This window comes from Phyllopteryx taeniolatus, chromosome 13 (genome assembly GCF_024500385.1).
Source record: "Phyllopteryx taeniolatus isolate TA_2022b chromosome 13, UOR_Ptae_1.2, whole genome shotgun sequence".
Lineage (NCBI taxonomy): Eukaryota > Metazoa > Chordata > Actinopteri > Syngnathiformes > Syngnathidae > Phyllopteryx > Phyllopteryx taeniolatus.
In genome coordinates, this window is record NC_084514.1 from 21,548,473 (window position 1) to 21,575,269 (window position 26,797).

Here is a 26,797-nt window from a genome sequence, read left to right on the forward strand (position 1 = left end):
GAGTGGCCGGCCAACTAAAATTATCCCAAGAGCGCAGCAACGACTCATCAAAGACCCCAGTAGAACATCTAAAGAACTGCAGGCCTCACTTGCCTCAGTCAAGGTCAATGTTTATGACTCCACCATAAGACCTGGAAGACTCGATGTGATAAATGGAACCATGAATTCTGCTGTCTACCAAAAAATCTTGGAGAATGTCCGGCCAGCTGTTCGTGACCTCAAGCTGAAACGAAATTGGGTTCTGCAGCAGGACTGATCCAAAACACATCAGCAAGTCCACCTCTGAATGGCGGAAGAAAAACAAAATGAAGACTTTGTAGTAGCCTAGTCAAAGTCCTGACCTGAATTCTCTTGAAATGCTGTGGCATGACCTTAAAAAGGCGGTTCATGCTCGGACGCCCTCCAATTACAACAATTCTGCAAAGATGAGTGGGCCAAAATTTCTCCACAGCGCTGTAAGAGACGCATTGCAAGTTATCGCCAACGCTTGATTGCAGTTGTTGCTGCTAAGGGTGGCCCAACCAGTTATTAGGTTTAGGGGGCAATCACTTTTTCACACAGAGCCATGTAGTTTTTTATTTTCTTTCTCGCTAAATAAGAAATACCTTTATTAAAAACTGCATTTTGTGTTTACTTGTGTTGTCTTTGACTACCTATTTATCAACATTTGCCTGATATTGGGAAACATTTAAGTGTTACAAATATGCAAAACAAATATGAAAGGAGGAAGGGGCCAAAGACCTTTTCACACCACTTTTACATTCAAAGGGTATCTATACATACAACCACAAATGATAGCAACAAAGCTGTTCTATGACAAGCAAGGTGACATGTTGAGGTGTCAGTTACTGTCAACGTTGACGTTTTTCTTTTCACTCACCTGTGCATTCCTCACTCTGACAGTCATTTATGTTTCATAGTTAGTGCTTGTGCATTATTCAGAAGCATTATTCCCACTGCAGCTGGACGACCAGTGGTCTGAAGAGCCAAGGCCGCCTGTCTGTGGGTAGCAACCGCGACCGAGAGATCAGCATGTCTGTCGGCCTGGGACGCTCCAAGCTCGACTCCAAGGGTGGTGTAGTGGGTGGCAATATAGACGTGAACACCCTAGAGATGGTCTGTAAGTAAACAAAAAAACACGTTCCTGTTTTTTTATACAGTTTATTAGGAACCTCTTGTTCCATTGAAGCATAAACTGTAGCGGAGGAGTCAAAACAACTGACTTTGCAGTTGTGCAGCAATTAGTTGTACTTCATATGCATTTACACATTTGTGAAATAATGACACGTGTATTTCAACTTCAGTACTTTTTTTTCTAAGGATGGGTATTTGACTAAATGTACTGTATTTGACTGTCTATGGAGAAAATTAATCCACTCCATTTTTCATCAATTGCTTCATGGGACGATTGCTCTACAATCAATTCAATACAATCAATAGAATTCAATCAATGAATCGATTATTATCCTAGTATTTCCTTAAATCAGTATGTGTTACAGTGATGCAATGTATAATATTTTGGATCATCATGGGCAGCACGGTGGCCGACCGGTGGGCACATCTGCTTCAAATCCCGCCTCGCCAGTATGCCGTTTGCATGTTCTCCCTTTGCCTGCGTTGGTTTTCTCCGAGTACTTAGATTGCCGCCCACATCCTCAAAATATCCCTGCTAAATTGTTTGAACACTCTAAATTGCCCGTAGGTGTGAATGTGAGTGCGAATGGTTGTTTGTCTAAGTGTGCCCTATGACTGGCTGGCGACCAGTTCAGGGTCTGCCTCTCGCCCAGTCAGCTGAGATAGACGCCAGCACACCCGCGACCCTAGTGAGGATAAGCGGAATGGAAAATGGATGGATATATCATTGTGTTCCTCTGTTTATTAAAATGTATATTCATTCATTTTCCAGTCCGCTTATCCTCACTGGGGTCGCGGGCATGCTGGAGCCTATCCCAGCTATCTTCGCATATTATAGTCGAATATACAGTGGGTACAGAAAGTATTCAGACCCACTTAAATTTTTCACTCTGTTATATTGGAGCCATTTGCTAGAATCATTTAAGTTAATTTTTTTCCCTGATTAATGTACACACAGCACCCCATATTGACAGAAAAAAATGGAATTGTTGACATTTTTTGCAGATTTATTAAAAAAAGAAAAACTGAAAGATCACACAGCCAAAAGTATTCAGACCCTTTGCTCAGTATTTCGTAGTAGCCCCCTTTTGAGCTAATACAGCCATTAGTCTTTTGGGGAATGATGCAACAAGTTTTTCACACCTGGATTTGGGGATCATCTGCCATTCCCCCTTACAGATCCTCTCCAGTTCGTTATTTTCGCTGTGTGCTTAGGGTCATTGTCTTGTTGGAGGGTGGAGGGCTGCAGTGATGGCTGACTTTCTAGAACTTTCTCCCATCTCCCAACTGGATCGCTGGAGCTCAGCCACAGTGATCTTTGGGTTCTTCTTGACCTCTTTCACCAAGGCTCTTCTGAGTGAATGAGTGCCACAGCAAAGCATATGAATACTTATGGCTGTGTGATATTTCAGTTTTTCTTTTTTAATGAATCTGCAAAAATCTCAACAATTCAGTTTTTTTCTGTCAATATGGGGTGCTGTGTGTACATTAATGAGGAAAGAAAATGAACTTAAATTATTTTAGCAAATGGCTACAATATAACAAAGAGTGAAAAATTTAAGGGGTCTGAATACTTTCCGTACCCACTGTACATATCACAAGGGTTGGGCAAAAACTGTCACTTTTCAGGAAAACAAAAAAAAACTAATTTGTTGAGCCATTAACATTGCATCGTCAAAGAGAGAAACCTATTTTCGCACACTTAAGGTTGATCAACAATTTGCAAAAATAACAGACCTATCTGGGGACTAACCAAAAGTATGTATTTGTGGAAAAAATATGAAATTCACAAAATTTTGATATAATAGGTTTGCGCTTGACAGTGACATTATTTTTTAATAGTACAGTATAGTGTGTGGGGAATAAAAAAATTCAGCTGTATAAAAAATTAATTTGTACAAATAGCACACTCTATGCCTGGTACACTCTGCAATTACAAATGAAGCCCAGGGCGACTATTTGAGCAAATAGGTTTTACTCTAACACTTTCTTTTTCAGCATTTTTCTGCACCTCTCTACATATTCTTAATTAAAACTTCCATTTTTTTTCCAGTTTTACCGGAAGATAAAAAATACTTTATATTGGTTGATTGTTTCCTAGCACACATCTCTGAGCACCCAAACCAGCAACCAAGTCATAAGATCCAGGTCACCATGGGGTCCACCGAGGCACGGGTTGATTACATGGGCTCAAGCATCCTGATGGGGATTTTTAGCAATGCTGACCTGCAGCTCCAAGATGAATGGAAGGTCAACCTGTGCAGTGTTGATTCCAGCATATCTGAGAAAAGGTATGACGTTTTATTGTAAAAATCCAACTAATCAGCTATGCACTTGATTAAATACAACACGGTAGTAACAAACCCTCCCTCCGTCCCGTCCATTCAGTGAGATCTTTGTCCATGGAGACTTGCAGTGGGACATATTCCAAGTGATAATTTCACGGTCTACCACACCGGACCTAATCAAGATCGGCATGAAGCTCCAGGAGTTTTTCACTCAGCAATTCGACACCAGTAAGCGGGCCCTCTCCACGTGGGGACCCGGCCCCTACCTGCCTCCGAAAACCCCAGTCATCAACGTAGAGAAAGGAGCAGCAGAGCTGTGTAAGTATGCCCTTTAGCCTGTACTAAGCTATACACTCAGCACGTGCTTAGTCCTGCTGGTCACCAGAAGGGTTTTATAAGTAACACATTTCAATTATTCACTAAAACCTTTTTTAGATATGCACCTTTTCCACAGCACAGTTGGATAGATGTAGCTTAACTCGAACACTCGCCTGTATTTTCTTTTCAACTTGTGGCTGTTGGCAACCGAAAGGAGAGGTTTTATTCCAGAGGGAACTGAGGGCAACCATAAGGTGTGCTATAAACCACTGCTGATCATTCATTGGTTGAGGAGATTCTCATTCATCACCATAACATTGGCTGTGTTCGGAAACATGCACTTGTTCCCTACCCCCTAATCCCGATATAGGTCAAATCAAAAATATTTTTTGAACACTACACTACATTTACCAATTCTACAATGTGCTTGTGCTTCCCTTTTAGGCTAATTCTGTCTTTAACACGTACTGATTGTAAGTGTCGAATTTTATTTAGTAATGTAATCATCATAAGATGATAAAGAAATGTGGCCAATGGCCATATAGTGTACCGCACGGACGAGTCAGTATGGTAGCTGATGTTAGCAATATAGCTAACAATATTTAGCTGCTAAATTGTTGATAAACTGTGGCTGTGCACGTGTTAGAAAACATGTTACTAGCATAATGTTACATCACTTCTTCCTAGTACAGCATTGACAACCTATACGATAGATACACTTCGTTAAGGTGATCGAAAATCGAATCTTGCATTCTTAACGTTGAATCTGCTGCTCAGTGTAACGCAAACAAAACAAAAAATCACATCCGGAGGCATTAGCTGTCACTCAAAACAAATTAGCCAATGAGGACGCATTCCTCATAAAGCCCACCCACCTGAGAGGTTTGTGCCAAAAGTCAGCGAAAAAAACTAAAACAACGAAAGCGTAAAAAAACTAAAACGTAAGTGCAAAATCGTCATCGCGTTTGCGATTTAAAAAAATTAATCTTTTTGGCACAATTCTGATTCCATAGTGTTCTCCTTAGTTTGTCAGCGGGTTCTGACTGAGGTGTTCAATGCGGCATGATTTTCAGTTTCCTGTGTTACTATTTTGAAATGGAAAAATTACTGCCATAACCTGGAGCGAGGAGGACTGAGCCAAGCCAAGCATGTTCTGCGTAGTAGAGAAGACACAATCGTTGACAAAGGTGGTTATACAATTAGGTGCTGTCTGGTTTTTTTTCTTTTTTCAATTAAGAGCAAATAAAAAAAGAGTGGCTAGAAAAGAGTGTTAATAATAATCAACTATTTTCTCTTCACTTTGTGCCCCATAATTCTTTTTCATGCAGACATGGATGCAGCACATCACCGTCACTGGCCCGGGGTGCTGAAGGTAATTGCAGGTTGCCACATATCCCTCTTCCAGATGCCTCTGCCTGAGGATGCTGTGCAGTTGGGTGGCTCAATGAGCCTCCATGGCAATCACATGACCCTGGCCTGCTTCCACGGGCCCAACTTCCGCTCCAAGTCGTGGGCTCTCTTCCACCTGGAAGAGCCCAATATCGCCTTCTGGACAGAGGCACAGAAAATATTGGAGGATGGTGAGAGAAAGCATTCATTTCACCTGCCTCTATTATGCAAAGTGCTGTGTGGTGCTATAATCTGTTTTCTAAAACAGGTTCCAAGGATGATTCCACATACATTGTGCAGACACTGGACTTCCATCTCGGTCATAACACAATGGTGACCAAACCATGTGGTGCACTGGAAAGTCCGATGGCCACCATAACCAAGATAACCCGGCGGAGGCACGAAAACCCTCCACATGGTGTCGCCACAGTTAAAGAATGGTTTAACTATGTCACTGCCATGAGGAATGAAGGTGACTTGTTGTTTTTTGATAATGATCTGTGATAAAATGGGGGAAAAAAACAGCAACATACAGTATATTCAGTAACTGAACATTAACATTGTTGAATTCATTGAACAATTCGAGGAACGTAAATTTAACTGAAGTATTACCTAACGATACGGCATCTTAGTGCAGTCTTTTAACATTTTTGCAACGCTTTACTTCACACAGTGCTGATGGTAATGATTCCCCCTAGAAAGAGAGACTTTCAGTCTTCCTTGAAGCAGGCTATCTCTAATGCAAAATAGCCGTGTTAGAAAAGCTTGACCTTAAGCTCAAAGGAGTTCTGACTTTATATATATATATATATCACTCTCTTCAGAGTTGAACTTGCTAAGGAATGTGGAAGCCAACAACCCAGAAAGTGGAGCTGCTGCCAAGAGCTCCAGTCTGCTGAGCAGCTTCCGCAGCAACTCCAGCTACAACCACGAGACTGAGACCATCTTTGCCCTTCCCAGAATGCAACTGGACTTCAAGTCCATCCATGTACAAGATCCTGATGAGCCTTCTCTGTCAGGTGGGGTGCATTTTCAAAACTACTGTAATTAATCAGGCCGTTTAATTTAGTAGAGCAGACTGTCTGTTAGAAGTACAATGGAAAACCCCAAAGGCATTACTTTCAATGTGTATCTACACAATTTCATATACATTACTCCTGATGCAATTATTCCGCTCACTACATTACGATATATAACACTACATTATTTCAACATGACAGATGAATGAAGATACCTAATACATTGCTTCAACAACTCACGTCAGGATGGCAGGGTGAATTGCTTTCACTTACTCAACATCCCAACGCTGTGTGATGAGGATACAGTTCCGATATTTCCTCTGAATTTCCTTTGACATACGGTCCCCTTCAAAAGTATTGGAACGGCAATGTCAATTCCTTTGTTTTTGTTGTATACTGAAGTTATTTGGGTTTCAGATCAAACGATGAATATGAGGCAAAAGTTCAGAATTCCAGCTTTTATTTCATGGTATTTACATCTAGATGTGTTAAACAAGTCAGGACAGAGCACCTTTTGTTTGAAGCCACTTTTCAAGTGAGCAAAAGAATTGGAACAGACATTATTAAATTACCTTAAAGTGAATAACATTTAATATTTGGTGGCATAACCCTTACTTGCAAAAACTGCATCAAGCCTGCGACCCATTGACTTCACCTGACTGTTGCATTGTTCATTTGAAATGCTTTTCCAGGCCATTACTGCAGCCTCTTTCAGTTCTTGTTTGTTTCTAGGGGGTTCTCCCTTTAGTCTCCTGTTCAGGAGGCAAAATGCATGCTCTTTTTGTTTAAGGTCCAGTGATTGACTTGGCCAGACTAAGACCTTCCACTTTTTCCCCCTGATGAAGTCCTTTGTTGTGTTGTCAGTGTGTTTTGGGACATTGTCAGGTTGCATGATGAAGCTTTTCCCCGATTAGTTTGGATGCATTTTTCTGTAAACTGCCAGACAAAATTGTTTTGTCGACTTCAGAATTCATTCTGCTGCTACCATCAGTTACATCATCAATAAAGAATAGTGAGCCTGTTCCAGAAGCAGCCATGCAAGACCAAGCCGTGACATTACCTCCACCATGTTTCACAGATGAGCTTGTGTGTTTTGTATCATAAACAGAGCCTTTCTTTCTCCATACTTTGGCCTTTCCATCACTTTGGTGGAGGTTAATCTTGGTCTCATCAGTCCATAAAACTTTGTTCCAAAACTTTTATGGCTCATCTCTGTACTACTTTCCAAATTCCAATCTGGCCTTCCGATTCTTTTTGCTGATGGGTGGTTTGCATCTTGTGGTATGGCCTGTAAATTTCTTATGTTGAAGTCTTCTTCGAATAGTGGATTGTGATACCTTCACCCCTGCCCTGTGGAGGTTGGCAGTGATGTCACTGTGTGTTGTCTTTGGGTGTTTCTTCACAGCTCTCACAATGTATCTGTCATCAACTACTGTTGATACTCTTGGCCGACCTGTTCTATGTCTGTTGCTCAGTACACCAGTAATTTCTTTTTTTTTTCCAGGACATTCTAAATCATATTGGCTATGCCCAATGTTTGTGCAATAGCACTGATCAATTTTCCCTCTTCTCTCAGCTTCAAAATGGTTTGCTTTTCTCCCATAGACCGCTCTCTGGTCTTCATGTTTGCTTAACAGCAAATACAGTTTTCACAGGTGAAACCCAAAGCGAAAAACAAGATCTATCTAATTTTTAAGCACTCAATCTAAAAGGCAACACCTGAACAACTAGAAATGCCCATCAGTCACATTCCAATACCTTTGCTCACTTGAAAAGTGGGTGGCTTCAAACAAAAGGTGCTCCGTCCTTAGTAGTTTAACATCTGGATGTAAAGACCACGAAATAAAAGCTGGAAGGGGGTTGTATATGATAATTAACCCAACAATAATTACAAACTCAACTCAAACCATAGGGTTCTTTAAACTTCACAAATAAACTAAATGGTAAAATAAAATAAATAAATAAAACTATACATTAATACTGTAACTGTTGGATCATCATAGTGGCTCGTGGTGTGATTTGTAATAGGCGGGGATGCTGAGTTGCTGACTTGGATTTTTTACTCCTTAACGCGAGTAGTTACCCTTTGTCGCCTGTAGTGTATAATGTCCTGTCTGTTTTCTCGTAATTTATGGAATGTCTATGTGCAGAGATAGGTTGAGTATTCAAAAAAAAAAAAAAAGTAGGCTACTGATGTAGGATGATGATGATACTTAAGATAATATGACTCAAATCGAAGTAAAAAGTAGTTTTACAAATAAGTACTTCAAAAGTTAATTATTATGACAGCAATAACCTCAGCGTCTTTCGTAAGACAAAGCTGTTAAGTTGTTTTAAGTACTCATGTAATTCTGTCTTGTTTTATGTTTAGTGTCACAGTAAACTTCAACTGAGTGATAATGAAAATCTTGAAGCCTTTTTTTTTTTTTTTTTTTAATAAAGAATTGTTTAGTATGTGCCGAACCACTAGTTGTTGTAATCACTGTCATCATCATGTCGTCATATAAAAAAAATTTTGGGCATAAGTCATTCCGTAAAATAGCTCTAACAACGGTTCGTATGTCAAAGTCAGAACATTCATCTTTCAAGGCATCAATGTATTGATAGCTTAAACCAAAAATACACCGAAAACTATGATGCCTAAAGACTTTATTAATATTTTAAATGTTTACGAGCATTGTTGTACACTTAAGAATGCAGTAAATGGCTTACAGCTGAGCATGCACATCCACAATGTACATTAGTTGTATGTATGTCAAAAACAATAAACAATAGACTGCAGAAAATACCGATATTGTTTTTAAAGTCAAGGTGGAAATATAAAAAACTTCAATTGTGGATGTTAGTAAGTCAGCAAATGCGTAATAATTGCATTATTCCTAATACCACAAATCTTTTTTCTTAAAATGAAAAAATTAGCATTTGTTGTTAAATGCCTGTGATGTAACAGATGTGTTGTTAATACTCCGGAGATGCAGGAAACATGGAAGTCTTATTTTTGCAATTGTCAATTATAAAATACTGATTTTAAATGGTCAGGTGTGGAGAAAAAAAAAAAACCTCGAATAATGGATGATAGTAAGTCAGCATATGTGTACTAATTGCATTAATAAATATGAGGATTTAACCACTCATTTGTTGCTTTACAGTCTGTGTTGAAAACTAAAGGTAAACTGTTAAATACTGATTGAGTTTTATTTTATTTATTTTTCATAGAAAACATCTGGAAAATTCGCCTCCTACCATAATACAACTTTTTGACCATATCGCCCTATCCTCGTTCTGAGACTGGCTGCCCCACTTAGGTTAAGTCTAAATGGACTATTTATAAGTACTGTATTAACCTACATGCTATTGATGCTGATAATGCATTAAAAATATAGTTAATGGCATAAGTAGCCTTAGCAGGTTTTTGAAGTAACTTCGACTTATATTGGCTGTTACTTGTGTATGTTGGGGAAGGGTGCAGGCCTTGGAATTCAGGAAGCTTATGTATGAGGGCTCAGACAATGGTCTCCACATGTGTAAAATCTCATGACCTCTTGTTCTGCCGAGACACACTCACATGCACTCTTACATACTTTCATCCTAAACTTGAAATTTACAGTTCTTACAGTGGGTTTCATGTCTTGCACTGAGGAGATGCTTCCGTCGGGCCACTCTGCCATAAAGCCCCGACTGCTGGAGGGCTGCAGTGATGGTTGACTTTCTAGAACTTTCTCCCATCTCCCGACTGCATCTCTGGAGTTCAGCCACAGTGATCTTTGGGTTCTTCTTTACCTCTCCCACCAAGGCTGTCCTCCCCCGATTGCTCTAGGAAGGATTCTGGTCGTCCCAAACGTTTTCCATTTAAGGATTATGGAGGCCACTGTGCTCTTAGGAACCTTAAGTGCAGCAGAAATTGTTTTGTATCCTTAGCCATAGCCAGATCTGCGTCTTGCCACAATTCTCTCCCTGACATGCAGTGTGAGCTTATATAGATAGGTGTGTGGCTTTCCTAATCGAGTCCAATGAGTATAATCAAACGCAGCTAGACTCCATTGAAGGTGTAGAACCATCTCAAGGATGATCAGAAGAAATGGACAGCACCCGAGTTAAATATGAGTGTCTGAATACTTATGGCTGTGTGATATTTCAGTTTTTCTTTTTTAATAAATCTACAAAAATTCCATTTTTTCTGTCAACATGGGGTGCTGTGTGTACGTTAATGAGGGGGGGGGGGGGGGGGGGGGACTTAAATGATTTTAGCAAATGGCTGCAATATATAAAGAATGAAGAATCTAAAGGGTCTGAATACTTTCTGTACCCACTGTATGACCTGGACTTACCTGTACTCTCGCCTCGGCTTCTAACTCTCTTCAGTAGTCGGACAAAAAGGATACGCATGTACATTTTACATTCTACTATAAGACATTCATATTATTTTTAGTCTGTCAGTATTGTCCATCTCAGCCTCAGAGAGGTAGAGCCTCGTCCCAAAAGTAAGTCCAGAACGAACTCATTGGATCCCTTAGCCTGGGTCAGGCGTGTGGCGAGACCTTGTCTATGTTGAGACTCAAAACCACGAGCTGCTACAACTACAGGTAAGCATAGTGAAGTACAAAAGTACTTACTTTTAAAATACTCTAGTATTCCAAGTATTTTCTATTACAATATAATGTCATGTAACAGTAATTCAGCCTTTTTGAGGATTGTAGAAATAACATAAAGAAAAGGAACACACTTTGTTTACTTACCGTAAATTTTCATTGAATTGAATTTTTATTTTTTGTGAAATTCATGTTTTGTTGGTTTTGTTCTTTTAACCGTGATTTTGTGCGCAACTGATTTTTTTTTTGTGCATGACCTGAATGACTGAGAATCTACACAGACAATAAAATATATACCTGTTTTGAATTTTAAATTAGGAAGTGTTCCGTGCACTTCGTATGAAACTTGCAGGGTTTATGTTTGTGTTTATTACCATACCATCCAGGTGGCACGGGAACAAGGTTTTTCACACAGGAAAAATAATCTTTCTGACACGTGACCCCTTCAGGTCTCGAGAGAATTTTAGGCACTATATGATTGTTTATAAGAACACCGAGTACAAGGATGAAAAGTACCATCAATCACATGTTGGTATATTTGAACACTTTTATTAAAGCAACAGCTTGATACTAACAATTGTGTGCATACAATATTTCTGGCCATGTCATTTACGGTTTGCGGTATCCCTTTAATGTTAATAGTCGTTGACTTATTTTTAGGGTGTATTCACACCTGCCACGTTTGGTCTGCTTTTAATGAACCAGAGTTTGTTTCCTCCTTGGTCTCGACTCTAGACCATTTGTGCAGGCGTGAATGCACACAAACAAATCCTGGTGTGCGGCAGACAAGATTACTATAAATAATTTTTTCGAAATGTGAGCAAATCGCAGGTGAACCAGAATGCCGGAACAGAGGCTTCACAGTTTTGATCCCTCTATTCGTTCTTGTGACCTGATGTGTTGTTACTACTTAAGTTAAAGGTCAGATCCATTGCTAAGAAAGACGATGTGACTAATTTCAGATATATATATATATATATATATTTTTTTTTTTTATTTTTTTTTTTATATTCCCAGATTCCAACAGCAAACCAAAGGTAGAGTGTAGCGTGGTGACAGAATTCACAGACCACATCTGTGTGACCATGGACGCCGAGCTCATCATGTTCCTTCACGACATGGTGTCTGCCTACCTGAAAGAGAAAGAGAAAGGTTTGTGGTCTTCTTGTTTCCTCAGTCAAATCCACAACATCCATGAGTCAACAAACTAAATTAAACTCATCAAGAGTGCTAATTGCCTATCGATGGTTTCCGAAAAGGTGTTGTCTTCTCCTCAGTAAAACGAGTCATTAGGTAACAACATGTAGCACCGCACACATTTCCCCGTTAATAGGGGTGTGCACGTGTTACATGTGAAAATGGGGCAGCCAAGTGTTATTTTCTCACACAGCAGGGACATTAGAAAGAGAAACTTAGTATACGTTTTGATCAGTTTGTCTTTGTCTCCAAGGCCAAATTATCATCACTATTAATTAACTTCAATGTGCATTGAATGTTGATTATGTAGCTGAAAAGAAAAAAGGTGAGTGGAAAAGCTGTTCATGCCTTTTGAGGCAAAACGGTAAATGGCGCTTTACCACATCCAAAATGTTTTCGATTCACGTGCAAAGCATAGAAAGAGAATGTTTGTTGGAAGAGAACATTAGGTCAGTGAAAGTGCAAAAGAACAGTTGTCGTCGTCTTCACTGTGCCCTTAGCCCTTTTCGCCCCACGGATGTTTGCGGCTCGGCCAGGCCAGAAGAGTCCCACGGCCGTGCACGATGACACCTCCGCAGGCAAGGACAAAGACGACAGCATCAACTACACCACAGTGGACTGGAGGGAGTTCATGTGCAACACCTGGCACTTGGAGCCCACTCTCAGGTCAGCTGGGCTTCATCTGTTTTTGCTTACATGTGGTGGTCACATACAGTTGTGACAAAAGGTATGTGAACCCTTTGTAAGGACCTGGATTACTGAATAAATTCGCACAAAAATTTGATCTAATCTTCATACAAGTCACAACAATAAACACTTAAACTAATGCCACTCAAGCAATTACATGTTGTTTTTATTGCACACTATGCAAATGTCACAATGCTGGGTGTAAAAAGTAGGTTAACCTTTAATTTAATAATGGGTTGAGCCTCCTTTGGCAGGAATAACCTCAACCAAACGTTTCCTCTAGTTGCAAATCAGACCTGCACAATAGTCAGAAGAAGAAGAAGAAGAATCACCTTTTATTGCCATGAACATGCATGCATGCACACGAAATGTGTTCTCTGCATTTAACCCATCACAGTGAACACATGCCCATGTTAGTGGAACACACTGGAGCAGGGGGCAGTGCATATAAATGAACATACTTTTCAGAAGGCTGAAATTTCTGTTTCAAATATACTTTTTTTAATGTCCTTATTGTGAAATTTGCTTTCCTTTAGACATTGAATTTTCGTTATCTAGTTATCAATTTGGAAAGAAATAAAGGCGTGACATTTTTTCACGCTGTATAAAATAAAATAATATATGGGTTCACTTTCTGAGTGACACGAGTGAGTGACAAAAGTTAAGCGTTTTATGATATTCAAATTTTGGGAGGGGGGGGGGGGGATGCGACTGTACTGTAATCAGTGGAGATGCATGACTCCCAAAACAAATTCTTTAACTGAATTTACGCATGGTATTGAAAATTGACCTTGGCACATTATTCAAATGTATTCAATTACTAATCTAAACACTGACAACACTGTCTTCAGGCTCATTTCGTGGACAGGCCGTAAGATTGATCCAGTGGGAGTGGACTACATCTTACAAAAACTGGGCTTCCACCACGCCAGGACTACAATTCCCAAGTGGCTCCAGAGGGGCGTGATGGACCCGCTGGACAAGGTGCTGTCAATGCTCATCAAGAAGCTGGGCACCGCCCTACAAGATGAGAAGGACAAGAAAGGCAGAGAGAAGGAGGAGCACTAGCGCTGAGGACAGTACAACACTACTGGGCAACGTCGAACGCCAACACTGGATCGCTGTTTTTACACTGTTTTCCGACTGATCTTTACTTGGCCCGCCTTGTGAATTTCAGCATGGCTGTTTACTGCGGTGTGCGCCACCGCTAGCAGCTCTGACTGAGGCTTTTGCATTGATATCATGTGTATAGTTTGAAAAGAGTAGCAATTAGCGTAGTATACTTTGATTGCTTTAATGGTTCCAACCCTGCCTCTTTTACATGTTGTAAATGACCTCGCTTGAATCTTTTTTTTGAAGGCTTTCCAATATTTAATGAGAAATGATTTCTTAAACATTGCCTTTTCTTTGTTTCCCATGGAACACATGGTAAATGATGCTTTACTTTATGTATTTTATGATGTATTTAATAGTTCCGATATATATATTTTTTTTTTCCCCTTGATGTGAACAAATGCACACTGGGAGATTTGGGGCATGATCTGTCATGAGGACATCATGAATCTCTTATTATGATTATTTATGGATATGTGGAATGGAAATCTTGTAACATGAATTAGCTTGATGGGTCAAGCTTGTTTTTGTTTAGTTGGTGTATATAATGAAATTTCGTAAATGTGTTGATTTCCTAACTTAATAAAATAATGCCACTGGATTTTATATAAATGTCCTGCATTTATCTTTAAAATACTCTCAATTCCATAACTAGTACCGTTACTGAATTTTAATTAGTTTTTTGTTTTGTTTTTTGTTTTTTTGTAATAAAAGACGTCACAGCCGGTAAACAAAACAATGAAAAAGCCTGATGTTGTCCACAAGGTTATCTTTGATTTGGCGACAAAAAGCCTCCACTTCACATTGAAAGCACTGACTGATTTGTCTTCTGAGCTGTAAAACGTCCACAAAATCTGTGATTAGCAATAAAAACTTTTTCACGTCCACAGATCCAGGCATACAATTTGGTAATTGAAACATTGTAGTGCCATAAGGTTTAAAAGCCAGCATTGAAATTAATGTCACAAAACGACAGTATTGGACACATTGTTGGCTGTTTTACATTGCTGTATGCTCAGACGTGGTTAACCACTACCGTTTTTAGTTACTTTTACAGTACCCCGATGAGCCACAACATTATGACCAGATACACTATATGATATCCAATACAACAGCTGTAACTAGTACTCTGACTTTACAAAGAGCATAATTGGAGGCGTAATAACAAATGTGTTAACTGTTTGCTTCCAGTGATGTAGAAATTTATTAATCAGACTGAGAGCTTTGTCTTAATATTGTTGACGTTCTCATGGAACAAATTAATTCACTGAAATATTAGACAGCTCACACTTAGGCACTTAGGTCACATGATAGTTTGACATGAAAGCTTCTAGCATACACAATCCAAAATATATCACAGAAATTTACAAAGCAGTACCTGCAGGGTGGTACCGGTATTTTATTCAGTGTGCTTGCTATCCTTTTTGTGGACCGCTTATCCTCACTAGGGTCGCGGGCATGCTGGTATCTACCTCAGCTAACTCTGGGTAAGGGGCGGGGTAGACCCTGAGCTGGTCTCCAGCCAATCACAGGACACATATAGACAAACAATCATTCACACTCACATTCACACCTATTGGAAATTTAGTCTTCAATTCATTACTATGATGCATGTTTTTGGAATGTGGGAGGAAACCGGAGTACCCGGAAAAACCCACGCAAGAATGGGGAAAACATGCCAACTCCACACAGGCGAGGCCATATTTGAAGCCAAGTCCTCAGAAATTGGAGGCAGATGTACTAGCCAGTCGAACACCGAATTTGATCTTTGACTGGTGAAATTTTGGGATATCAGATTGTATTTTAGCGGGGGCTGAACATCGGTTTCAAGGGGGCTAAGACAAAAGTTCACCATCAACACATACTACCAAATAATTTGGGGGGTCTACAGCCCCTGTAAAATAGGCCTAGCGACGCCCCTGACTCCATTCAATGGCAGCTCAGCTTGTTAGGACATGTCTCGCATTTATTCGGATAAATAAAAGCCTTGTTTTCTGGCACTAATGTGTCTTATGTTTACGTCTACAAGTGTTATCCTATCATTTATTGTTGACAACTACTAATTTCATGTTTTTATGAGAATACTTGCTCCGCTGTTGCTTTCCGCAGGGCTTTATTAATACTGGAGTCTGACAGCTCCCATCTCTTCCACTGTGGGGTCCCCACACGCCACCAGCCGTGTTCCACTTTTGGCTTTTATGCCATGCTTGTTTGAATTTTTGATGGCAGTTGCAGGAGAGCCAAAGCAGCACATTGTGAGAAGACAGAGCAGTTGAGTTTCCCTCTGCGACGCCTGAACTTACGGCAGCGTAACAGCTCAGGGTGAGGTCACATTCTTGTCTTGCATGCAACATATTTTTTTACATGAATTCAAAGTCATTTATGGGAATTGATTTTTTTTGTTTTGTTTTTGTTTTGTTCCGATGGCTCAATAAAGGTACCAGTTTCGAGGAATTTTAGTTGTCTCTCAATTATTTAGTGGTTCAGGCTATACAGAATTAATGTCATCGTGCTACTTAACAGGGTAATGAATAATGACTAGTAAATGGAGTCTCCTCACATTCGAAGTCGTACTGCTTAATTTTCAACTACAACACAGTCGCCAGTGGCGAGTCCTCCCCTGTGCTTGGAGCGTTTTTTTTTTTGTTGGATTCAGGGAAGCTACAGATGGAATGGAAACATTTTGTTTGTTTGTTTTTTATCATAGGGATAGTTCACCTTTTACTGATATTGGATATTCTCCTGTGCAGATTAAGTGGGAAAAAAATATTCAATGCCTAGGAACTATTACACATACAGGGTGTGAAAATGGAATAGTTAGTCTCATCTTCAAATAAAGTTTGATAGCTTTCACTAAGAAAATACTGTATGTGTCTGTGGGAATCTGTGTCTATTCATCCTGAAAATGCACTTGCACAAAATAATGATATCCGACTCAAAATTTGTATCAACTCCTCTGCCTTTACAAAAGTAATAATGCTCTGTTTGTCTTCACAAGAGACCAATGCAGGATCCATACCACTGCAGATGCTGCATCAATCCGCCTGCTCATCGCCTGCTTCATTCTTCCCTCAAGAGAGCTCAACATAGTGGAACTTTTCTGTCTAATATTAGTTTTGGAGGTGCTGATTTTCATTCCAGCTGCTTCACGCTCAGTTGCGAACTGCTCCAGTGAAAGTTGAAGATAATGGCTACAATCACATATGCAAAAAGCAATGAGGGAGGGGCTTGCCATGGGGAATTGAGGTCTTCGAAGTATCGTCCGCACCAAAGTAACTCTGCTCCAAGACTCTCCTGTTCCCTGTGAAAAACAATCTTTCACGCCACATATCGAAAATACAATTTTCTAGGTTTCCATCAAGCATGGGCCCTTAAAATCCTCATCACTTTATGGCACCCCCAGTTAGAATTATTACTATGATTATGACTCTCACCAGTGAGAGTCATACTCATTTTATTAATTCTCAGGGTGCCAAGATGATTGTTATTGGTCCAGTGAGGTGTACCGCAGTAAAAAAAATGTGTAACCTGTATAAGCAGGTAGAAAGTAAAGGAGTGTTTCTTTTTTATTATTGGCCCATAAGAGTTACCTCTTATGAAATAAAACATACTTTTGTTAATGTAGCATTAAATAATAGTTATACGCAGTGGTGTGTGAAGGTGTGTTGCTGATCGAACAGTTTTAATGCCCTCCAATTAGTTGGATACCTGGGGCCACCACCCCTTTTGCCCCCCCCCTTCTGAATGGCACTGGTCATTCTTTATACTTCCCACACCACAAAAGTTTGTTTTTTCCCCCAAAAAAACATTTTTCCAGGCCGCTACAAAGCTTAGAAATGTTTTCTTCATATAATGTCACTCTGTGAAGTGTCCCACAACAATGTTTTTGAGATTTAAGGTCTTGGATAACCCATTCAGTAATTGAATAGGAAAACTTTCACAGTGCTATCAACATAACAAACACGTGTGCTCTCACAAGCGGATTCAAAACTGTGTCAAACAGAAGTAGCTGTCAAAGGGGCCTTTTCCAGACATTCGTATGACAAAACCAGTGTTTTTTAAATGAAATTGACACTTTTATTCTAAGTACAAGTTAGAGGGTCACTCTATGGAGGTCGAAATAGACAAAACATGGGACCTTTAAAGGATACTTTATGAGTGATAATATTTTCTGAACATTTTTTGCCTTTCATTCAAAAATGTCACCCCATGACAGTCACCATGACGTCACCCTCTGCGACATGTCATTTTTATTTGAATGGTTCGAAAAATGTCTGGTAGAAGAAATCTGCTCTGCTGGTAATTGGTATGTAATGCACAGGAACCAAATAATAAAAATCCAACATCGCAGTTTTATTGCACTTAATTTATGAAGTAGCCAGTAAAAATAGAATCACAAGTAGAATAAAAATATATCCCGGAGGAGTCCAACTTTGCAAACTCACCTATCGTGCCACTCATCATAGGTAAGGTCAACTTTTATTCAAGAATGTTAACTGTTAATGTATCACTTTATTTTTTCAAGTATCAAATCATGGAAGATGAAGGAAAAACTTTTTTTTTTATGTTTTTTTTTTTGGTAATTCATTACCCGTCTCTTTTTTTTTCCCCAGAGTTCACATGGAGGTGAATTTGTTCCAAAGTTTCAAGTTTATATTAAATTGTTGTCGGTACTTTCTACTCTGAGAAGCAGACGGGGGAAGGGAGACATGAGTAACATGTGATCAGCTTGTTTTTAGGCCAGAAGGCGATGGAGGTCCTAAATGACAAAACGAGTTCATGTTTGTGTCCTGATAAATGATCAAAATAAGTACCCGTAAATTGAACGTTCTGTCATCATTGTTCCAAATTCAGGGCTACGACCTCCATTTATTTGAATGCCTGTACATGTAAACAAAAGCATGTGGCCATAGTTCAAAAGGTTGACCTGATTGAGCAAAACCAATGTGATTTGGATTTAGCATATCGAAATTGTGCTAAATCTGTTTAAAAAAAATTATAATCTCACACCATAAATGTGTTGTTGACCAGTGTTATTTTAGCAGTCACAGGGAAGGAATTGCAATCTGCATTCCCACTGCCTTATAAAGAAACAGCTTATTTTCACCGCAGTGTAGTTAATGCAATACAGTATGATATTTAACTACCTGACAATGTCAAACTGGTAGAAACAGCTTGCAGTGCAGTTCTACACAGTGCACAGGTGAGCATTATAATACTTGAAAAGGTAGAATTAATGATACACTGACTTTTTCACACGTAGCTACAGCATCTAACGCTACAAATGCCATTGTATTCAGAAACATGATAGACATACTGTATTTTCTATATTGTCTTACAATTTAAAAATGGTCCAAAAAGGTCAGAGCCTCCTGTGGGTCTACTGCCAATCAATACAGGCTTAGAAATGTGCACACAGTTTTTAGGTTTCTCCATTTCTTCATTAGACATAACTTCAGCCATGCTTGACACTTTGTTTAGAAAAAGATTACTATGTGGTTGTGCTGTTTTATAATAACTGAGCTCAGGGTCTTGATTGGAAAACACAAGTAGATTAATAATAGCTATAACTATAAAATGATTTGTTATAGCAGCTAATAATGCAACTGAGTTTCAGTTTGGATCCAATTAATGATGAATGCCGAGCGCGAATTTCTTTTTCTCCAAACAACAAACCTGTAGTGGTTCTCTTTTGTTAAATGTTCAAGAAGTGTCTGCCAGTAAAATTATATCCTTGAAAAACCTCTGCCAAGCCACAAATATAATTAGTTAGCATACTCGCATGAATAAACCTCCTAAGCCTCTCGTGCAACTCTAGTATCCAAATGTACAAATTGACTTTCCTAGAAATCCAAATAATCTGCGACACTTTTGCAAAGTGCAATCAGAATGTCTTTGATTTAAGCAAACCTTTTGGCTCAGGGGCCACATTGACTCTTAAAAATTGACAGGTGGGCCAAGCCAGGACTTATAAAAAATAAAGAAAGAAACTAACAAACAAAAAGGTATTGTAGGGTTAACACTTAGATTTACTTTTAATGGGAACAGTGTTGTTTTGTTGAGCACCTTTTTTTTTTTTTGCAAGTGCATCAAAGTCTGGTGTTAGTTTTGTTGTGGTAATTCTCAGAAAAGCATCCGAGGTGTTCAGCTGGGATCTGTAGGATGTTTTGTTGATGTTCATCACATTAAAAGTCTGTTCACACGCAGAGTATGAAGAGCCAAACACCACCAGCATCCTCTGTGCCATCTTCTGGATTTTTGGAAATTTGTCTGCGCTTAATGAAGCATTAACTCATCCACTTTGAGGTGAACTTCTCTTTTAAGACAGTATCACATTGGCGATCAATCAGTTCCATCTGCAGCTCCCGTGGCGCTGTTTCTAACTTTCTAAGGCCATCAGGGACAAGATTGTAGACTTGTACAAGGCAAGAGGCTGGGCGAAAAAGAGACAAACTTGGTGCAAAGATTAGAAAATGGAAGAACTGTAAAAATCTCTCATTTCACCTCGTGGGGTATCAATGATTGTGAGAAAGGTTAGGCATCAACCCAGAATTACATGGGAGTAGCCCGTTCATGATCTCAAGGCAGCTGGTACCATAGTCAACAGGAAAAACATTGGTAACACACCACGCCGTAGTGGATTCAAAATCCTGCAAGCGCCTGTAAAATCCCACTGCTCTAGAAGGCACATGTAGAGGCCCATCCGAAATTTGCCAATGAACACCTGAATGATTCAGAGAATGATTGGGAGAAGGTGATGTGGTCAGGTGAAACAAAAAAAAATAATTGAGCTGTTTGGATGTCATGAACGGAACAGAGGATAGGACCCAAAAATGCACGATTCCAAAACAAATGGACAGTTTCCAAAAAGAGAGGTTTAATAGACGGGCATAGGTCGGTACACAGGCAGGCAATCCAAGAAAGGCAACAGTATCCAAAAACATGAGGCAAAGAGTCAAGGTCGATAATCGGAACAGGGTCAAGTCTTACTGTGAGTCTGTGACGTGGAAACAAGGAATGCTGGAACGCGACGACAAGGTACAACGAACTGGCAACGAGAGGGAATGAGACACGAGGTTAAATACGAGGGGTAATTAAGGTGAACGAGGCACAGGTGGTGAAGATGCTCACAGGAGCAGGTGTGTGTGAAACAGGGGGGAAGACAAAACCCGGAACACACACACATGACATTGGAATCAATTTGACTCGCCGTGGTTTGAGGAAGAGGAATTCAGACTATGACCCCAAGAACACCATCCCCACCGTCAAGCATGGAAGTGGAAGCATTATGCTTTGGGGGTGTTTCTCTGCGAAGGGCACAGCTCAACTTCACCACATGGAGGGAAATATGGATGGAGCCTTGTACCGTGAAATCCTGGGTGACAACTTCATTCTCTCAGCCAGAAAACTTTGTTGTGGATGGGTCTTCAAGCACAATGATGACCAAAAGCACACAGCCAAGGCAACCAAACAGTGGCTAAAGAAGAAGCACATTAAGGTCATGGAGTGGCCTAGCCAGTCTCCAGACCTAAATCCTATCAAAAATCTGTGAGGGGAGCTGGAGCTTGGAGTTGCCAAGGCACAGCCTTGAAGCCTTAAGTTTTTGGAGAGGATCTGCAAAGAGGAGTGGTCCAAAATTCCTCCCGAGATGTGTGCAAACTCCAAGAAATGTCCACCCTCTTAACATACACCTATCATTAAAATTATACACTCTTCATGTCTTTGTCAGTGGGTAAAATCAAAATCAGTGAGGGATGAAATAATTATTTGATAATTATTTGATAATTATTTGATAATTCTCTAATTATTTGATAATTATTTGATCATTATTTCTTCCACATTGTGTGTGTGTGTTTATATATATATATATATATATATAGGTTCGTCAATCAATTATTCATTTTTGTAATCTGATTAATCACAGGTGTGAATGTGAGTGCGAATGGTTGTTTGTTTCTATGCGCCCTGCGATTGGCTGGCGACCGTTTCAGGGTGTACCCCGCTTCCCGCCGCAAAGATAGCTGGGATAGGCTCCAGCACGCCCGTGACCCTTGTGAGGAGAAGCGGTATAGAAAATGGATGGATGGATGATTAATCGCACTTTGTCTCCAGAAAATGCCCTTCTGACAGCTACTTCTGTTTGACCCAATTTTGTATCCGCTTTGTCCATATTTGGGTAAGACCACCCCGTATCCTCTGATTGGTTGCCTCCATTTAGAAGACCCAACCCTCACTACTTGTGAGAGCACACCTGTTTGTTATGTTAACAGCGCTGGCTTGGAGCGGAAAGGGAAGGCGGAGCTCTTTGCTAGTGACATAGATAAACTCAAGAAATTCAAATGACCTGATTTCAGGCCTCTCGGCAGAAAAACATCTGGTAGTCGGGAATGCGTGGACGATTTTAATTCCTATTTCACATCTTACTGAGGCACAATAGGGACAATAGTACATCCCAAATACGAGAAAAAGTTGGTTTGGCAAAATATGTCCCCTTAATATCCTCCTCTGTCTCGATTGCCAGCTGATGCCCCTGATTGCAATCAGCCAGTCAATGGGGCAGCAACCTAAGCGGAGAAGCCCAGACTTCCCTCTCCTCAGCCACTTCGTCCAGCTATTCCAGGAGGATAACCAAGACATTCCCAAGCCAATCAAGAGGCGTGTCCCAGGTCTTCCCCGGGCCTTCTCTCGATGGATTTTGCCCAGAACACCTCACCAGGGAGGCGTCCAGAGGGCATCTGAAACAGCCAACCTCGTTAGTCTCCTCTTGATGCGGTGGAGCAGCGGCTATACTCTGACCCCCGCCTGGATGACCGAGCTTCTCACCTATCTCATTTCGGCCACTTGTATCCACGATCTTATTAACCCATGAATAGGAAATTCTACATACACTGTTGTGTATTTGTGTTGACACAACACTCCGAACCAGATCACACACGTACAGGCATGCAGGGAGAGATATCAGGCAATAGGGGCGCATAAATAAAAAAAATAAATGCTGGAGACAGTGAGAATACAAGAAAGTTGAAGACCTGAACTCGAAGAAATCTCGCCCAGTTATTGTCTACTGGGGATTTCTGTCTGATGAGTTTTCAAAGTCTTGTGAGCACATAGTTACACATTATTAGAAAGATAGAAGCTGAATCACTTTTCAGCAACATTCTTGATACCCACACAACTTTTGCAGGCCTACAAAGACTTCCCATGGGGCATGGAATTTTCCAAACAAGATCCCTTCTTTGTCCAGCCTATTTCTCCAATAACTGAACTCACCCGAGCAGCAATATACAAGTAAGTTTGGAACCATTTTGTCAATCCTCATAAGCTCTTGAGAAATAGTGTCCTCTTGTCTCAGCCCCATTCTAATTGCAGTAGTTGGAATGCTCTCTGTTTTGCTCACTGTTTACTTGTCTGAAAAAAAATCACGAGGGATAAGAGCTGGATCTTAATTGTCTTAAGTCAATACACTTTGGACAAAGGATCTGCGTGTTCTGTTATTCTCATTTGTTCAATGGAGTCATCTCGAAGAAAAGAATCAAGATTCCACTGAGAGAAATAAATGAGAAATGCGGCAAACTTTTCCTCTGGGAGGGCCACTGCAAGTTCGATCATTACTTTCACTGGAATGCTTGTGGACAGAACCCAGCAGTCTGAAAAATAATTGTTAATATTGTCGACTGCAACTTGTACAACCCCGATTCCAATGAAGTTGTGACGTTGTGTTAAACATAAATAAAAACAGAATACAATGGTTTGCAAATCATGTTCAACCTATATTTAATTGAATACACTACAAAGACAAGATATTTAATGTTCAAACTGATAAACGTGATTGTTTTTAGCAAATAATCATGAACTTTGAATTTTATGGTCCATAAATCATCAAAAGGCTCAGAGAATCTGGAGAAATCACTGCATGTAAGCGGCAAGGCCGAAAACCAACATTGAATGCCCGTGGCCTTCGATCCCTCCGGCGGCACTGCATCAAAAACCGACATCAATGTGTGAAGGATATCACCACATGGGATCAGGAACACTTCAGAAAACCAATGTCACTAAATACAGTTCGGCGCTACATCCATAAGTGCAACTTGAAACTCTACTATGCAAAGCAAAAGCCATTTATCAACAACACCCAGAAACGCTTTTCTGCGCCCGAGCTCATCTAAGATGGACTGATGCAAAGTGGAAAAGTGTTCTGTGGTCCGACGAGTCCACCTTTCAAATTGTGTTTGGAAATTGTGGACGTCGTGTCCTCCGGGCCAAAGAGGAAAAGAACCATCCGGACTGTTATGGACGCAAAGTTCAAAAGCCAGCATCTGTGATGGTATGGGGCTGTGTTCGTGCCAGTGTCATGGGTAAATTACACATCTGTGACGGCATCATTAATGCTGAAAGGTACATATAGGTTTTGGAGAAACATATGCTGCCATCCAAGCAACGTCTTTTTTCATGGACGCCCCTGCTTATTTCAGCAAGACAATGCCAAACCACATTCTGGATGAGTTACAACAGCGTGGCTTCGTAGTAAAAGAGTGCGGGTACTAGACTGCCTGCAGTCCAGACCTGTCTCCCAGTGAAAATGTGTGGCGCATTAAGCGTAAAATACAACAACGGAGAACCCGGACTGTTGAACAGCTGAAGCTGTACATCAAGCAAGAATGGGAAGGAATTCCACCTTCAAAGCTTCAACAATTAGTGTCCTCAGTTCCCAAACATTTATTGAATGTTGTTAAAAGAAAAGATGATGTAACACAGTGGTAAACATGACCCTATCCCAGCTTTTCTGGAACGTGTTTCAGCCATAAAATTCTGAATTAATGATTATTTGCTAAATACAATAAGGTTTATCAGTTTGAACATTAATTATCTTGTCTTTGTAGTGCATTCAATTACATATAGGTCGAACATGATTTGCAAATCATTGTATTCTGTTTTTATTTATGTTTAACACAACGCCCCATCTTCATTGGAATTGGGGTTTTAGATGATTATACAACACCAGACAATTTCAGAGTTTAGGGGAAACTACTACTGCGTTGAAGAGTGATTTGGACAGCGTTATAGTTCTGCACATTAAGTACAGTATGTACTGTACACTTCTATTGTTGTGGGAAGGTAGACAATGCCAATTTATGCTGTTTTAATCATTGTTTCACTTGTCTGGTGAACAGAACATCTTCGTTTTGGTTGTATTACGTGGGGGAAATATCCATCCATCCATCCATTTTCTGAGCCGCTTATCCTCACTAGGGTCGCAGGAGTGCTGGGGCCTATCCCAGCTATCATCGGACAGGAGGCGGGGTACACCCTGAACTGGTTGCCAGCCAATCGCACCCTGAACTGGTTGCCAGCCAATTTTAGAGTCTTCAATCAACCTACCACGCATGTTTTTTGGGATGTGGGAGGAAACCGGAGTGCCCGGAGAAAACCCACGCAGGCACGGGAGGACATGCAGGCGGGGCTGGGGATTGAACCCCGGTCCACAGAACTGTGACGCAGACCCTCTAACCAGTCGTTCATCGTGCCGCCGGGAAATATACAGATTTTTAAAACGTGAGAATCTTTGATGTGGAGGGGACAAAACCAGTAATCAGTGCTTACTGCTCTTATAGTGTGTGATGTAAAAATGACCAGTTTAGCACACCACATACATCATGATATCGCCACTGACAAATCACGAGTCTCGAAACCGGATGTCTGTCATAGTTCATCCAGACTGCCGGAAAATACAAGAAATAGAACAAACTAGGCTAATTGTTAGCTTATCTGGTAACTACATTGCAGTGGCAAACTTCTTCTTGTCATTTTTATTGTGGTGAATGACATTCGAGACACAATCACAACCTTTGCTCCTCTATTTGTGTGCGGCAACAGTTGACAGCACCATAAGGAATTGCGATCATAAATATTGAACAGCTTTAACATTTACACTTGTTACTTTAACATTTACACTTCTTAGCCATGACCACAGCACTGGTGGGTTTTTCAGCAAATAAGTGAGGATAGCCCTCCCCCCTCAAAAAAAACCAAAAAAAACAAAGACTTTAATTCCCAAATAGTGAAATGCGAATGTGCCAAAGTACAGCTGAGTTTTTCAGTGAATAATGGAGAATTGGTAAAAAAAAATGTAAATAAGTGAATTCCTTAATAGTGAAAAGGAAATATGTCAGGGATTACTGTATAAACGCTGCGATACATTCATCTCCAGTTGTTTCATCCAAGTGTGTTAGTCCAAGTTTGATAAATTAAATTTGGTATGATTAGTAATGTTAAAAGTTCCAAAAAGCAGCAAGTACACACACACACCTTGAGGATCTAGTAGGGTAGCGCCTTAACCCTCTAGTTCCTGCGGAAAGCCCAATTCTCCAAACCTCATGAATAGTTCAAATGCAATAATATTTTACACATCAAACAGTTCAAGGTTTTATTGCAATGCTTCAGGATAGACAATATTTTTTGTCATCTTATTCTCTGCCAGTATACCCAAATCATTAGATCTGCCAACCCTTGAGAAGCCAACACAAAACTGACCATGAGAAAAACATGGAGAATGCAAATCCAATCCAGCAACATTCAGAGACTGACCTTGTGACTTGTTGATTGTCATTGCAAAACAAATTCATATTGGAAACTGAAGCCTTCTGAATTGAACTGGTAAATCATAATAAAATGGTATTCAGGGTAGAAATACTGTGTCACCTTTAGAAGGACCTGTGATTATAATAGCTTCAAGCACTCAAGGCAACATTTGCTTTACAACCGTTGCACAGTCTTGGAGGATCTAAGTTTTTAAAAGAATGATAGGGACTACCAGTTTTACTTCTAATGCATGTTGAGGAAGTCCAGATGGAGTAAGAGAGTTTAAAATCTCAGTTGGATATTTTAAAGCAAAATCCTCTTTGTCCATTGTGTCAATAGATGTATAGGTTTTTCCTTCTCCTGGAATTCTACTCAGCATAACACAGTTAATTTTTCTCACATACTCATTAGTTGTGGCAAAAATAGCTCTCTCAAATAACCATTCTACAACAGTGTAATTAGCTTCAATATTTGGATACACAAA

At 40.1% G+C, this 26,797-nt stretch overlaps 1 protein-coding gene across 1 annotated transcript in view; it reads left to right on the top strand.

The window, feature by feature from the left end:
- The window catches only part of kiaa1109 (KIAA1109 ortholog), a 156,593-nt gene extending 142,258 nt beyond the window's left edge, over positions 1-14,335 (top strand). The window contains exons 83-91 of the mRNA XM_061795581.1: positions 963-1,120; positions 3,236-3,425; positions 3,523-3,740; positions 5,069-5,320; positions 5,398-5,601; positions 5,954-6,148; positions 11,755-11,889; positions 12,435-12,600; positions 13,473-14,335. Of these exons, the coding sequence (XP_061651565.1) occupies positions 963-1,120; positions 3,236-3,425; positions 3,523-3,740; positions 5,069-5,320; positions 5,398-5,601; positions 5,954-6,148; positions 11,755-11,889; positions 12,435-12,600; positions 13,473-13,689 (1,735 nt within the window). The 3' untranslated portion in view covers positions 13,690-14,335. The remainder of the gene's footprint in view (positions 1-962; positions 1,121-3,235; positions 3,426-3,522; positions 3,741-5,068; positions 5,321-5,397; positions 5,602-5,953; positions 6,149-11,754; positions 11,890-12,434; positions 12,601-13,472) is intronic.
- Positions 14,336-26,797: the final 12,462 nt, after the last annotated feature.